The 16,307-nt window shown below is 37.8% G+C and overlaps 1 protein-coding gene across 4 annotated transcripts in view; it reads left to right on the top strand.

The window, feature by feature from the left end:
• Positions 1-15,202, top strand: part of LOC110967863 (guanine nucleotide-binding protein subunit beta-4) — a 46,086-nt gene extending 30,884 nt beyond the window's left edge. For all 4 annotated transcript variants that reach the window (XM_051947762.1, XM_051947761.1, XM_051947760.1 and 1 more), the window contains 5 exons: positions 1,511-1,673; positions 4,514-4,580; positions 6,055-6,256; positions 7,583-7,799; positions 9,176-15,202. In XM_051947762.1, the coding sequence (XP_051803722.1) occupies positions 1,511-1,673; positions 4,514-4,580; positions 6,055-6,256; positions 7,583-7,799; positions 9,176-9,282 (756 nt within the window). In that variant the 3' untranslated portion in view covers positions 9,283-15,202. The remainder of the gene's footprint in view (positions 1-1,510; positions 1,674-4,513; positions 4,581-6,054; positions 6,257-7,582; positions 7,800-9,175) is intronic.
• The last annotated feature ends 1,105 nt before the right edge of the window (positions 15,203-16,307 follow it).

Genomic DNA, 16,307 nt, shown 5'->3' with positions numbered 1-16,307 from the left:
AGATTTTACCTTTGGACAGGAAATGAATCATGTCTAGTAGAGGATTCTGGTATCAAATGTGTGTAAAATGATCCTTTCATTGTGTAAAACTTGTTCTCACCAACCACCTATCACACATACTGATAGGAGCCTTAAAACTTTACCCAGAATGCACTTTTTCAAGTTTTCTTCAGCCGCATTTCATCACACTGCCACTTCCATGCTTCACTGTCAGGTCCATGCATTCACTGTGGTAGTCCTGGGTAGAAAACTACCACAAATGGACACAGAACTACCCCAAAGAAGAACAAAACCAGCCTTTAAATTTTCCCCAGAATGCACTTTTAAGGTATCCTCTGCTGAATTATCAGAAAACAGCAACACATCCAGGGTGCCAATGATTGTCTCTGTCATAGACATTAAACTGCTGCAGTTTCACTGTTCAAACTAAGATACATCCCATAATACTGATGCTCAAAGTCGATGGTCGAGAGACTGAACAAAAACCAGGGTTAGTCTTTAGATTGTGACACCTGGATGGATGAATTTCTGTCTTTTTTTTTTTTTTTTTTTTTTTTTTTTAATGAGACCTGTAGAATGAAATGATTCTGATGAAATGTCCTGATTCAAAACTCAGTTTGAAAATCAGACTATTCTGTCAGTTTTTACCGTTTCTTGCTGTGATAAATGGTGTCATTTAAAAACGAAGGCGATTTAAAAACAAACACGCATGCCTTTCAAACACAGGTTAGCAGGTTCATTCAGTTCAATTCAATAAACTTTATTTGTCCCCTGGAGGCAATTCAAGCACATAGTTGGACCCAGAACAGTAACAACAACTGTACAATAGGTACTTATTTAATCTTTATTTTAACAGCTAAGTTAGTTGAGATCTGGTTCTCATTTTCAAGAAATAATCATGATTATAATAATATTGTTAACATAGGTGTATTTAAATTAAAAATATATATATATAGTTCAGCATGCGGAGATAAGAATAAAATAAAATATTGTACTGACATCAAATAATGTAAACTACTGTTCAGAAGTTTGGGGTCACCCAGACAGTTCCATGTTTTCCAGTAAAACTCCCACTTTTATCCATGTGCTAGCATAACTGCACAAGGGTTTTCTAATCATCAGTGAACCTTTCATCACCACTAGCTAACACAATGTAGCATTAGAACACAGGAGTGATGGTTGCTGGAAATGTTCCTCTGTACCCCTATGGAGATATTCCATTAAAAATCAGCCGTTTACAGCTAGAATAGTCATTTAACACATTAACTATGTCTACACTGGATTTATCATTCATTTAATGTTATCTTCATTGAAAAGAAATGCTTTTCTTCCAAAAATAAGGACATTTCTAAGTGACCCCAAACTCTTGAACAGTAGTGTCAGACGTGTAACATGACTGTTTGTGAAAGAAAACATCCTTGAAGGATCCCTGAAGGAAGTTCAGTCAGCTGAACAGAAATGTGAGTTCTGTTCCTGCACTGAGTAAATAAACGCCTCTGGTTGCTCTCAGATGCACGCCATCCCGCTGCGCTCTTCCTGGGTGATGACCTGCGCCTACGCCCCCTCTGGGAACTACGTGGCCTGTGGAGGTCTGGACAACATCTGCTCCATATACAGCCTGAAGACCCGCGAGGGCAACGTACGCGTCACCAGAGAGTTACCCGGACACACAGGTACAAATAGAACAAGGAGGCTCAACAGAACCTCGACCTTTCATTTTTCATGCAGTTTTTCTACCTGATATGTTTCATTTGCTGTGTTTTAATGTGTTCATGTGCAGCACTGTGTGTCTGATAAGGTTCTATAGAAACACTTGTGACACACGCAGCTTCAGAAAGGGTTTTTACTTTTTTTCAATTATTTAGTCTGATAAAGCAAAGACTGCTTGTACTAAAGGTGCAGAAGTTTTTGTTTTGGACAGAATCTTGTTGGTGCTAACATCTTATTTTGGCCATTTTCTTTTAACAAGACAAGTAGAATAAAGTGATTTTGATAAAATATAATAATATGAAGCTTAATTTGGTTATATTTTCTGACAGAAGGCTCTTTGCTCTCTGTAAACTCTGCCTGCAGTTCAGCTCAAAAGTCCCAGAATTTTTTTCCACCAAACTGTGAGTCGCAGCTGCTTCAGTCGAGGCTTCCCGGTTGTACCGACAAGCGCAGAATTTTTTGTTTCTGACAGAATTTTGTCAATGCTAACGACTTATTTTTAAATGGCACATGCAGAGTAAAGCGATTTTGGTGAAATTTCCTGAATCAAAGCTCAGTTTTGGTTGTTTTTCCAACAAAACAACACGAGTAGTTCGATGGCTGTCGGAAAGTTGTAAATCAGACTTTTCTCTCTGTTTCTGACTCATAAATGGTGTCATTTGGGTGATTAAAAAAAGCAAAGCATGCCTTTTAAAGCCAGGTTAGCAGGTAAATATAGCAGCTAAATGATTATTCAATCAAATGATATTGCAGAATGGATTTCAAAAAGTAAGCTAGTTAAACTGAAGAAGTTTTTGAAATTAAATCTTCTCATCAAAGAAATAAGCCACTCGGTATTTTTTGTTTTGACAGGTCTTATTTTGGCCACGTTTTTAAGTGACGATGTAGAATAAAGGGATTTTTGATGGTTGTTTTTCTACCAAACAAAAAAAAACACAATTTGTTTGAGGACTGTTGAAATCAGACTACTCTCTCTGTTTCTGACTCATAAATGGTGTCATTTGGGCGATTTTGAACAAAAACATGCCTTTTAAGCCAGATTAGCTGGTTAATATAGCAACGAAGTGATCATTCAATTAAATTAGTTCACTGTGAGCTCCGTTTTCTGCCTTTTCAGGGCTCCAGACTGCGACTAAATGGTCGCATTTTGCAACCAAAATTTGAGCGAATGCGAGTAAATGTTTCATCTACTCACACATGTGCGACCAGTAAATTTGCTGATTTTTAAAATTACTATTGAATATTTTTTGCTGCTGACAAACTTCTGCTCCACACTTTAGCCCGGTAGACAGTAATGCACAAATGATCTGGTTTAATGGACAGCAACTCTAAAAGAAGAAGAAAGGAGACGAACACCAAAGAAGAAGAAGGCGAGCGAATGTGTGAGAGAGCGAGGAGTGAATTACGGTGAAGCTCCTGATGTTTCACAAAGCCTTTATTTATGTTCAGCCTTGTTTTAAACACAAATTCGCCTTCCTGTCCTTCACTCCTTTCTTGTCTCCATTCCAGCTGCCTCTAAGTTTAGACACATCCTTTGCTAGACAGCAACAGTGGAACCGTTTCCTTCCATCTTTACGGGAATTTTCAGACTTTTCAGCAGCGTCTTCATCATGTCAAGAAACCTCGTCTTAGAGAAACACTTCCTGTGCCCTGGAATGGTGGTTAGCTCTCTCAATTTGTTGCTTTTTATTACAGATGACCGTCTCCTCGTCATCTCTCACTTATCAATCAATCAATCAATCAAACCTTTATTGTCATTGCACACTTTCATATACGATGAAATTTCATTTGAGCTGCCCTGCAAATGGCAGCTCGGGCTGCTGCAGCTTTATGAGCGCGCCTGTGTTGAGGAAAAGGAAAAACAAAGACATTTGGGATCGGGGTAGGGATAGCAGAGGGTAAAATGAAAAAAAAGGTTCCTTATACCAAATGAAACCTCCAAGGTTGGGAAATTCAATTTGAGAAGGAACCTGAAAAAAACAAACCCACAACAGACAAAGCATGACATGAGACAAGGTCAGTTGGAATAAGGATGGGGGTTATGGGGGTAATTCTCTTCGCTTAGGTGTCGTTGAGTGATAATTCATTTTAGTTTATATACTGATTTTACATATACTGGTCATGCACAGAATGTTTTCGGCCATGTAGTTGGAATTTTTACATTTTTTTGTCTCACTAAATACACAGAATTTATTGCATGTGTTGAATTATTGTAACACTTTTCTCCGATTTGTAGAAAATGCTCCAATTATTTAACAGTTATCACTGCTGGAGACCTATTTTGTTGAATTTGTTCAGAAAAAGCTGCACAACGGTATCACTTCACTGTGTTTTTAAATATTTAAAAGATGCACATTAGTTAGAAAAAGGCAGGATACACAAGAAGTTCCAGTTGATTTCATGGCATCTTTAGAGCTTCTGATGCATCCAGCTGCCTGAAGAGTACATTTATTGTAGCTTTTATGTACATTTTCTGAAATGGAGGGTGGAATATTTAGAAGACTCATGAGACATTTGAGCCTCATTTGTCATTTTGTGCAAAGAAAATACATTTTATTCTTCTGTTTTGTTGCCCAGACCAGTTGAACTTTAGTATAAAGCCCGAATAGTTAAACAGTGTTTGCTAAACTAGCAATAGATGAACTATTATCTCAGAAATATGAGCTACATTTTCAACCACAAGCAGAACAAAATGCCACTTCTTGTGGTCAAATCTGCAGTAAAAATTCTATAAAACGAGGTGACTACAGATTTAAGATCTCTGCTTAAAGGTATGTGATGTGTAACTTGTGTTTATCTGCAGGTTATTTGTCCTGCTGCCGTTTCTTGGATGACAACCAGATACTGACCAGCTCTGGAGACACCACCTGGTGAGCAGCGGAAATGTTCCTCTCATACTGATGTTTCTCTGCTTTGCATGAAATTTCAAGAGTTTATCTCCATTTTTCTTCCTACTAATCTGACATTGCCCTTTAGTAAATGCACTGAAGTTGCAGTACACCACGTAAATTAAACATATCTGTAATTTTTTGTGCTACGTGACACAGTTATGATGCCAAAAATCTTAAAAGACAATGATAGAATTTCTTTGATTGTTCATTTTCTAAAAAAAGTGAGAAACCTGGAATCAACATTTCTAACATTTTACCCACTCAAAACATGTTGGCTCTCTATATTATAGATATTTTACTACCTATATGTTCATCTTTTGTGTAATCACAGCCTGCAATTCAGTCAAAAAGTTCCTGAATAATGTCATGAGACTGTTGGTTCTAGCTGAGTCACTCAAACCTTCTCGATTGCACCGACTACCTCAGAATTTTATTTATTTTACAGAATCTTGTTTTTGCAAACTGTCTGTTTAGAGCTGATTTTTAAATGAGACTTGTACAATAAAGTGATTTTGATAAAATATTATAAATTTAAGCTTAGATTTGGTTATATTTTCTGACAGAACAATCTCTGCAGTTCAACTTAAAGGTCCCTGATTTTTAGTCTTGTGACTGTTGGTTGCAGCTGCTTCGTTGGAGGCTTCTTGGTTGCACCGACAAGCACAGAATTTTTGGTTTTTGACAGAGATAAATGGTGTCATTTGGGCGATTTTTAAAGAGCTAAACATGCCTTCCAAACACAGGTTAGCAGGTTAATTCAATTTAATTCAATTCAAAAACTTTATTTGTCCCCTGGAGGCATTTCAAGGCACATAGCTGGACAAAGAACAGCAGCAACAACTGTACGATAGTAGTGGCATCAGTGTAGTAGTTAACGTAGGATAGATTAAATGTGAAAATTAAAATTAAATGTGCTGAGATAAGAATAAAAAAATAAGGTAAGATCTGCTTTAATCAGCCTGGAGGAAATTATTTTGCCAGAGTACAACAGACAAAGGTTAGTGGAGTATACACAATTACACAGATGTTGGTAGTAAAATACAAATAACAAAGAATATAAAGTACAAAATGTAAGTTTTTCAAAGTGTTTGTGTGAAGTGTCTAGAAAAAATAAGAACTAAAACAAATAAGGAAAATAAAATAACACAAGTACAAGATGTAAACTGTACAGTAATAACAAGAAATGTTAACAGAAAAATATCGTATTAAATGAAATAAAAAAGATGCTAAAATGGTTCAGAGGTGCAACTTGACTGTTGATGATTTTAGCAGCTTCATTCAATAATGGACAGAATTACTCTAAATAATATAAATAAAAACAATAATTTACTGTTTTCAGTAATATTCAAGAGCATCTTCTTTATTTCTTCTTGTCTTAATTGTATTATTTCTGTCATGTGGGTTTTTAAAACCCTCAGCAGCCGCCATAACTGACCTGTCTTCCTTCCTGCAGTGCATTATGGGACATCGAGACGGGCCAGCAGGCCACCAGCTTCTCCGGCCACACAGGCGATGTGATGAGTTTGTCTCTCAGTCCGGACTACAAGACGTTTGTGTCGGGAGCCTGCGACGCCACGTCCAAGCTGTGGGACATCCGTGACGGGATGTGCAGGCAGTCGTTCACCGGCCACGTGTCCGACATCAACGCCGTCACTGTGAGTAGCTCAGTCTAGTCTCACACACGCTCAGTACTTACTGTTTTAAAATAACGAGCTAGGAAATTAAACATGAGAGGAACTCTCTTCACTTTTATTTGATCTTTTTCTACTACCAGATTTCTAAAACACTCATTTAATCCATTTTTTTCTCCAAACAAACTGTGGCTGGAGCAATAAAATGCAGAATTTGAAGCCATTTTTACAAAACTAAGCCCAAGTAGGTGGAGTGTAGAATGAATGTTCAATTACATTCAAACGTATTTATGTTGTTTTTCTGAACTGAAGATGTTTTTGAGGTTAAAGATTTTTATCCAGCAAACAAAGACTGGTTGTATAATACATCCAGATGACACAAGCCAGTAAACTATTTTATCCAAAACATGTCCTGAAGTCGGTATAAAATCCCCGAATCGGTCATTTTCAAGGAAATGCACCTCGCGATGCGCGTCCAATATTCCCTGTATTTTTCGTAATTTTTTTTTATTTAAAAATAGAATATTAGCGATTTTTTGTACTGAAAACGGCTGGAATTGACTGAAGCTTAAAGGGTTAAGCTTGGATTTGGTCACATTTTCTGACAGAACGCTCTTTGCTCTGTGGAAACTCTGCCTGCAGTTCAGCTTAAAAATTACCAAATTCTTTTCACCAAACTGTTGGTCGCAGCTGCTTCAGTCGAGGTTTCCTGATTGCATCAACAAGCGCAGAATTTTTTGTTTTTGACAGAATTTTGTTAGTGCCAACTTCTTATTTTTGAATGATACATGTAGAATAAAGTGATTTTGATGAAACATCCTGATTCAAAGCTCAGTTTTGGTTGTTTTTCCAACAAAACAAAAACATGATGAGTTCGAGGACTGTTGGAAAGTTGAAAATCACACTTTTTCCTCTGTTTCTGGCTCTGATAATTAGTGTTATTTGGGCGATTAACAAAAACATGCGCTTTACACCCAGATTAGCAAGTCAATATAGCAGCTAAATTAGTATTCAATCATATTATATCACAGAATGCATTTAAAATTTTTCTAAACAGAAGAAATTTAAGGTTTTAATCAAACGACTAAAACTTAAACCTTGTTTTGACGAGAAACAGGATCTTTTAAAGAGCACAGATGTCAGAAAACAAAAAACGGTATTGTTAGATGAACTAATATTTCTTTGTTTTCTTAAACTTGGTATGTGTGCTAACATTACTATGTCATTTAGTTAAGCATTCGTTGTTAGCCTTGTCAAAATCACCATCTGAGATAATTCAGCAACCACCTCTACCTACAGGCCCAAACATCTGATTTATCAACAGTTTCCTTATTGACTTCTCTCCTGCAGTTCTTCCCCAATGGGAATGCCTTCGGTACGGGCTCCGACGACGCCACCTGCAGGCTGTTCGACCTGCGCGCCGACCAGGAGCTGATGATGTACAGCCACGACAACATCATCTGTGGCATCACCTCCGTGGCTTTCTCCAAGAGCGGCCGCCTGCTGCTGGCCGGCTACGACGACTTCAACTGCAACGTCTGGGACACTCTGAAGGGCGAGCGTGCAGGTAAGAGGTGTCTGAGGTTTAGTCGGGGCATCTCGGGTTTTAGGTGACAGAAAGGAGGTTTTTAGGCGTTTTCTGCTCATCAGGACTCATCAGTACGAAGTCCTGCAGCTCTGTGGAAACAGAACCACCATGAAGAAGGAGAGAAAACTCAGTTATGATGCCACAAATCCTAAAAGAAAAAATAAAAGATACATTTTACAAAACTAAAGTCAACAGAACATTTTTTTTAAAATACTCACATTTTTTACCAATACTAGGAAAAATGGTGACTCTATATTATTGCTACTTTTTTAGTACTTTAGGTACTTTTTAAATCAAAGCAGAACAAACTGATTTTGATCAAATATTACAGTTTAAAGTGTAGACTTCCTGACAGAAATGTTAACTCTACATACAAAAGATATTGTACAACATGTCTTCTATTGGCTGCCTGCTAGCTTAGCCGTTAGCATAGCCTTAGCTGCTGAGAGAGAAGCTAGCTTCCTGGTTTGTGTTTCTTGAGTTTTTGCTGCATGAGAGACATTTCTGATTCCACAGAGGGATGACAGACAGAGAGAGGAGGCTTTTAATTTATCAAATAATCTGAAACATGCCAAGTATCGGCCACAATAGTCGGCCAGGAAGTTAATCGGTTTATCCCTGATGCAGATTGTCAAATCAAATGCACCTTTATTGTCATTTAGCTGTGCAGAGAATCGTAGTGCAGACAGAATGAGAGGGTGTTTCTCTAGGAATCCAATACAACAGAAGAAAAAAACAACATAATTCAAAACACCCATCCCTGAGATGTAGTGCAGCTAAAATGAAACTAAAATTGTCTGTCTGAAGTGTCCATAGCTGCTAACTTAGCCGTTAGCATAGCCTTAGCTGCTGTGATAGAAGCTAACTTCCTAGTTTGTGTTTCTTGTTGAGTTTTTGCTGCTTGAGAGACATTTCTGATTCCACAGAGAGAAGAGGAAATGCTGATGCCAAATAATCAGAAAAATGCCAAAAATTGGCCAAGATAATCAGCTAGGCAGGTAATCGGTCAGTCAGTAGTAGCAGGCTGTGGTTAAAATTCGTCTGAACTGTCCTGTGACTCTGGTTTGTCTTGGACCTCCAGGTGTCCTGGTGGGCTTCATGCCTAGACTTCATCTGTGGCTGCCTTCTAGCTTAGCTGTTCGCCGTTAGCCATTAGCGTAGCCTTAGCTGCTGTAAGAGAAGCTAACTTCCTAGTTTGTTTTTCTTGTTGAGTTTTTGCTGCTTGAGAGACTTTTCTGATTCCACAGAGTGAGAACAGACAGAGAAAGGAGGCTTTTAATTTATCAAATAATCATAAAAATGCCAAACATCAGCAGTTTTCTGAGCGTCCTGTGACTCTGGTTCGTCTCCTCCAGGTGTGCTGGCGGGCCACGACAACAGGGTGAGCTGCTTAGGGGTGACAGAAGACGGGATGGCCGTGGCCACCGGCTCCTGGGACAGTTTCCTCCGGATCTGGAACTAAAGCAACCCGTTTGCCTGTCGTACTCAATCACTGCCCTCCATCTTCCTCCTCCATCCTGCCTCACCCACGGCGGACCTGAGGGGCGACACTGTGTCACCCAAACCTTCTTAAACTCACCCTCAGCGACCCGCCCGCCTGTGAGAAACTCTTTCTACCTTTATTTTTGTTTCCACCCAGAAGTAAGAACCTCTCCGTAGATTAGTCTAATCAAGAAGAAAAAAGAAGCCGTCGCACCGATTCTTTTCCATCTGTTACCACGACTAACAACCGAGATTAGCATCAGAGTGTAAAATGTAAATATAAAGACGGTATATATGTATAGCATTATGTGTGTATATATGCATCATATATGCATATATAATGTGTATGTGTATATTTTTGTAGTTTATTTCCCACCCGTTGAGTTTTTTTTTTTTAAATTTTGGGTGATGTGTTTTATTTTAAACTCACATTACTACTCACAGTAATGCAGCGGAACAGTACAAGATTGAGTAACAAATCATGATTTTTAACTCAAAAAAAGTCTGGATTTATTAGTTTCCTGCTGATTAAGTGACGTCTGCTCATCAGCGCTAGAAAGAGAAACCAAAACTACAATCTGGCCCAGTTTAAACCCACTCTCTTCATCTTTTAGCTGTAAATTTAACATTCCTCATCGCAGACGTTTGTTCTCCACCTGCTGCCATCAGAGAACTTCAAACCAACTCCTGTTTTAGTCTTAGTCTGGATTCAGCTTTAACTCCAAAGTAGGTGAATTCTAGCTGAAGATAGAAAAGTTTTTGGCCTTTCCACTCGAGTGGTTTCAGATCCTCATCGGATATCAGAAGACGACGTCAGTTCCACATGTGTGACGAACTGATTGTCATTGAATCGTCTCCTGTGGCCCGAGGAGTCGATGCTTTCTCCTCAAAGCTGAGAAGACGACAGGCGAAGAGGGACGGACATTAAAGCGTCTCGACATCTGGAACCTAAAGGACACCAACGGCGACTCTGAGGATCTGAGAAAAGACGTCATTTTTATCCTTTTTCCAGACTGAGGAAGTCTTTCTCTGTGGTGTGAAATGAGTGACTGAACATTAGCTGAAAGAAAATCACACCAGTGCCACCACAAGCCTGTAAACAAACAAACAAAAAAACAACAAAAAAAAGTTTTGTAAAAGTGTTCGACACTTTGAGCATTTTCTTTCTTTCTTTCCTCACCAAATGGAAAAAACCCACAAACTGTTGAACATTGCTTGTGAAGAAAGACTCGGTAGACTAGCTAGAGACGCACTCACCGACCATCCAGCACACGTGACTTATCCACCTGTAGACGTTTTGTTTCACATTTTTTGAGTGTTTTCTCCTCATCGTGCATCTTCCACCGGTTTGAGTCCTCGAAAGGCTTCATTTAAAACATAAATAAATCACACAGGGGCCGTGTGGTTGGACCTGTCCATCAGCAGGTGTCCACGCACCGCTGCGTCTCCATCTCTGCCTTATTCTGCCGTTCACGTAGGATTTAGCGATAAGAGAGCTACTTTTCTTTCCCCGATAGAAGCACATCCTGATACTAGTGAACACTAAAACGCACGAAGAACCACCGCAGCAGCTTTCACATCACTTTTTATACAACTCTGCTTTCTACTACTACTGAAGTTTGTAGTATTTATTAAGGTTCGATGGGACGAGTTCTTCTTTCCTTTTAGCTGCTTCTGCCCGACTTAACGGAGCCGTCTGGAGAGAACCTTGAAACGACATGTTGTAGTTTTTAGCCTGAGAAGGAAGCGACGTGTTTTTGTGTTAATTTACCGACGACGTATGTGGATAACCTGTAGATTAAGTGTTACTTCCTCATTTGTGCCAATGTTATCCACAGACCCTGAGCTGTGAACTAGTCAGTGTGACAAAAACAAACAAAACAACAAGATGTTTGCTCACTTTATACTCAAGTGCCAGCCTCGTTCACCCCCATCCACATAAAGCCGACCCGCAGACTGCCGTTATCACTCAGCTTTCTGACGTCAGACGTTCGTACGTATGTGTGACGGCCGACGGTTTGTGTTCAAAGGAGCAGCGCGGCATTCTGGGAAGTGTTTGTGGGACTGCAGGGGGCGCCATTCCCTTCACGTTGCTGTGTACGAGGTGTTGTTGCAGATAATCTTTAAAGCTTGTGAGAAAAGATGCCACATTAGTGTCAAAGATCCCAAACGTTCTTCTGCTAATCTGCACCTGGAAGCTTAAAAAGGAGAAAAATGGTGCATTTAGTGCGCCTTTTTTAAAAACTGAGTGACAACAAGAGCAATTATTTAGACCTGGAGCAATCACAGTACAATAAAAGTGGAAATATTACACAAAAAAACATCAGAAATTAGACGCATCAGTGTCGTTTCACCAGTTTGTCAAAACATACGGTATGATAATTATAATTTACGAGAGAGATAATCATTAAACTTCATCTGTTAGCATCTTATGGAAAAAAATACCGATTCCATTGTTTTTTTTAATCAACGTGTGTTTGTAAGCCACTCAAAGTTTCAGGTTAGAGGCTAATAGATGTGAAATTGCAGAGCAAAGTGCCATTTTGTCTTTTTTTGTACCTCTATGATTGATTTGGATTAATATCGTTGCTGAAATGTGGTAAAAGTCGAACATTTATGGACACTTAGTAGTAGTAGTAGTTTATTCAGTCATAACACCCAAATATTATACACAGTATTGACATTCCTCACAAGATCACAAAATCAAGAATCATGTGTTGAATAATGACTGAAAAGGCATCGGCAGAATGCTTATGAGAGCTGATCCTATATTGTCAACTTTTTTAGGCTACCAATGTCCAGTAAAAACAGAGAAACAACAGATAATTAATTGCACCTGTAGGCTTCAAAGATAACTTTACAAATCATTTTCTTAAAAACAAAAAAGAATGAACAACAGATGATTAATCACACTTATAAGCTTCAAAAATAGCTTTACAAATCATTTTCTTAAAAACCAAAAAAGAATGACATGTTTTTAAATTAATGTTGGCATCATTCCAGAATTTAACTCCAATAATGGAGACACATCTCCTTTTCATACCTTTATTATTAGCCTTTTGTACAGTAAATTTGCAAACACCTCTGAGATTATACGGACTCTCCTGAATTGAAAAGAACCTCTATATTGGGTCAGGGAGCATTTTTAATTTTGCTCTGAACATAATTTGCATTATTTTATAATAAAACAAATCATGAAATTTCATAACATGAGAATTTAGAAAAAGTGGCTCCGTGTGGGCAGAATAATCAGCCTTATTAATAGTACGTATTGCTCGTTTTTGCAGTTTTATTATTGAATTTATGGTGGTTTTAAAGGTAGATCCCCACAATTCCACACAGTAAGATATATAGGAAACAGTCAATGAGTAGTAAATCAAATGCAAGGCCTTGGAATTCAATACATTTTTAGATTTACACAGGATTGCAAGTGATTTTGAGATTTTCCCTTTAATGTATTCAATATGTTGCTTCCATGTTAGCTTTTGATCAATGACAACCCCAAGGAATTTAGTCTCAGAAACTCTTTCAATGTCAACATTACAACATTTCAATTTAACATTACAATCACTTTCATTTAGATTCCCAAAAAACATGGATTTTGTTTTCTTAATGTTTATAGATAATTTATTGACATCAAACCAAGTCTTGAGATTTTCCAGCTCCATTTCTACACAACACAAAAGTTCCTCTAAATTCTTACCAGAGCAAAACAAATTGGTATCATCTGCAAATATTACATATCTAAAAAAAATCTGTTACATTGCAGATGTCGTTGATATAAAGAATGAACAGTAATGGACCAATCACTGATCCTTGTGGTACACCACATGTAATCTTTCTAAGTGCTGACACAGTATCATTAATTTGTACACACTGGTGTCTATTACCTAAATAACTTTCCAGCCAAGAATGAACAACCCCTCGCATTCCATACATCTCTAATTTTTTCAATAACTGTCTGTGATCTATGGCGTCAAAAGCCTTCTGCAGGTCAATATACAGACCAATAGAACACTCACCATTTTCATTTGCAGTTGATATTTCTTCTACCATTTGCATTACTGCAAAAGCAGTACTTCTTCTTTCTCTAAATCCATATTGATTTTCACTTAACTTATTTTTATGAATGAACAAATTTAATTGTTTCACAAACAATTTCTCTAAAATCTTAGAAAATTGTGGCAAAAGTGATATTGGTCTGTAATTTTCCATACAGTGTTTATCTCCATTTTTATGAATTGGGATTGCTAACTTCATATTGTTCGGGAAAATTCCTTTTTGAAAAGTCAGATTACAAACATAAGTCAAGGGTCTGACAATATAATCAATAACATCTTTAATAATTACTGTATCGATGGAATGTATGTCAAGTGATCTCTTATTTTTTCATTTTCTTACAATTTCAATAATATCAGTTTCACGTACCCCACTTAAGGTCACTTAAGGTCGTAACCGAACAGATGTCAGTTTCTAGCGTAATTCTTCGACCAGTATTGATGCTCAAAATTCTTCTAAACTGCTTACTTCCTTATTCATTTTGGGGGCTTTCTGGGGACACAAAACCACCTTAGTTTGAAAATATTGCACTTCCCTCAAAAGTTGGTGAAATGTCTGAAAAGACTATTTTAGTAGAAATATGGATTGAACCATTTGCAGTTGTACACTGAAAGGAACTTTCTGGGGCCACAATACCACCTTAGTTTGGAAATTTAGCTCTTTTTCCCCATTTTCAAGGACCAAGGACTTTTCTTGTCATTTTGGACAATTCTGAGAAATTTGAGACACGATTAGTCTTATTTTGGACAGTTTATAGGCTAATCGATGTTAAACTGTAGAGCAAAGTGTGATTTTAGCTTTTTTTGATTGATTTGGATCAATATTGGTGTAGAAAGTCTGACATTTATGGACGTTAGGGTTAGGATTGAAGGTTGTAGCCGAACAGATGCGAGTTTCGAGAGCAATTCTTGGACCAATATCAGTGCTAAAAATCTTCTTTTAAACCGAACGACGTGCAGAAACTGCAGTATTTCGAGCGGTGTGAAGCATTGACTTCATGGAGGTTGACAGAAGAAATGCAAATTTTGTCTCACTTTCACTTGCTTTAGAAACCGAATAACACAAAATCCACGCAACAGCGCCCCCTGCAGATGAACTTCACTCCATTTCTCACAGCGCTGAACCAACCGTTCCTTCCATTTTTTCATATTCCATCTCAAGCTGTGTGAATTACAAAAAACCCTTAAAAAAAACACGACACCACAGCCCTTAACAGCTGGAAAAAAAAGCAGATTGTGTGCAGATTTGTTCACCGAAGCCGGAGTAGTAACACTTAAACGTGCCTGTGCAGCTCAACTCATGCAAAGTAAACTCACAAATACACAAAAAGGTGCTTGAACTTGCTTTGATTTCACATTTACTGTCCAGTTTAATCCCTCGAATCTACTAAATAAAACCAGATTTGATGCGTTGAAGGTACCGGATCTTGTGAATTATTGGTATTTCAGCAGACGTGTAAATATCACTGCTGCTTTATCGACCGTCTTTCTGGTTTAATCTAAAAACCGGAGGACGAAATATTCACCCGACGCCACCACAGCACCGTCACGAAGTACCGCACTGCCCTCCGACTCTACAGCGCCCGCTCGGACGTGTTCAGTTTCCTTTTTTTGTCGTATTTATTGTTTTAAGCCAGTAAAAGACCAGGGACTCAGTGCCATGATAAATTCTCTTACAGTGCTATATCGTGTGAAATTATAATCACTTGTTATGGAATAATTTTTATAGTCTTTTTCACACCAGACCTTTTTTTTGTATTTGTACAGTGGCTTGGTGATACTGATATGTTGCCATGAGTTATTGTAACCAATAAAAACAGAAAAAAAGCTTTTAACCAAGAATCTGAATCCCGACTGGTTTGTTTGTCTTTAAAAAAAATTGACAGTTTGGACACAACTGGACGAAGTTCATATAGTCAGACTTCTTTTTAATCAGCTTCTACTGATGTAAACTCTGTGAAATGTCGACTAAAGACTGTATTTTAGTTAAAAATGTAAATACTTCCTTAAAGATTTACTTACAGGAACTTTCTGGAGCCACAATACCACCTTTGTTTGGAAATATTGTACTTTTTTTCCATTCTCAAAGACCAATAATGATATATTCTTATCATTTTGGACTATTTTGAGTTATTTTGAACAGATTTCAATTCAAAATTGCAAAAAGTAGAACGTACCTTTCCACACATCAAATTCTACTGACAGAGCCTCAAAAGTTGGTGAAATGTCGACCAAAGACTGTATTTTTAGTAGGAAATATAGATAATTATTATATTACAGAAACATTCTGGGGACACAATATCAACCTAGTTTGGAAATTTTGCACTCCCCCCCCCACATTTTCTAGGGCCTATAGTTGTGCTTTTGTGTCTTTTTGGACAATTTTGAGTAATATGGAATGAGATTTATCTCACTTTAGACAGGTTTCAAGTCAAAATTGCAAAAAAAAAATTTTAAAAAAAGGAACCTTGTCAAACTTTCCACACATCAGATTCTACTGAGAGCCTCAAAAGTTGGTGAAATGTCGACTAAAGACTGTATTTTAGTGGGAAATGTAGATACTTCCTTACAGATTTACTTACAGGAACTTTCTGGGGTCACAATACCAACTTTGTTTGAAAATGTACTCTTTCCCTCATTCTAAAATGCCAGTTCTTGTCATTTTGGACACATTTAAAGTCAAAATACCAACAAACTGGAACCATGTCTTCTCATTCTTGTCCCAGTTTAGGTTCTACTGATGTTAGCCTCTAAAGTTGGTGAAATGTCGACCAAAGACTGTATTTTAGTAGAAATATGGATCCACCCATATATATATACGCTTACAGGAGCTTTCTTTGGCCACAATACCGCTGTCATTTTAGAGTAATTTTGAACAAGTTTGTCCCATTTTAGACACATTTCAAGTCAAAGCAGCAAAAAAAAAAAACACTGATCCTTGTCAAAC

This window comes from Acanthochromis polyacanthus, chromosome 4, assembly GCF_021347895.1.
Source record: "Acanthochromis polyacanthus isolate Apoly-LR-REF ecotype Palm Island chromosome 4, KAUST_Apoly_ChrSc, whole genome shotgun sequence".
NCBI lineage: Eukaryota > Metazoa > Chordata > Actinopteri > Pomacentridae > Acanthochromis > Acanthochromis polyacanthus.
This window is presented reverse-complemented; position numbering and strand designations above follow the sequence as displayed.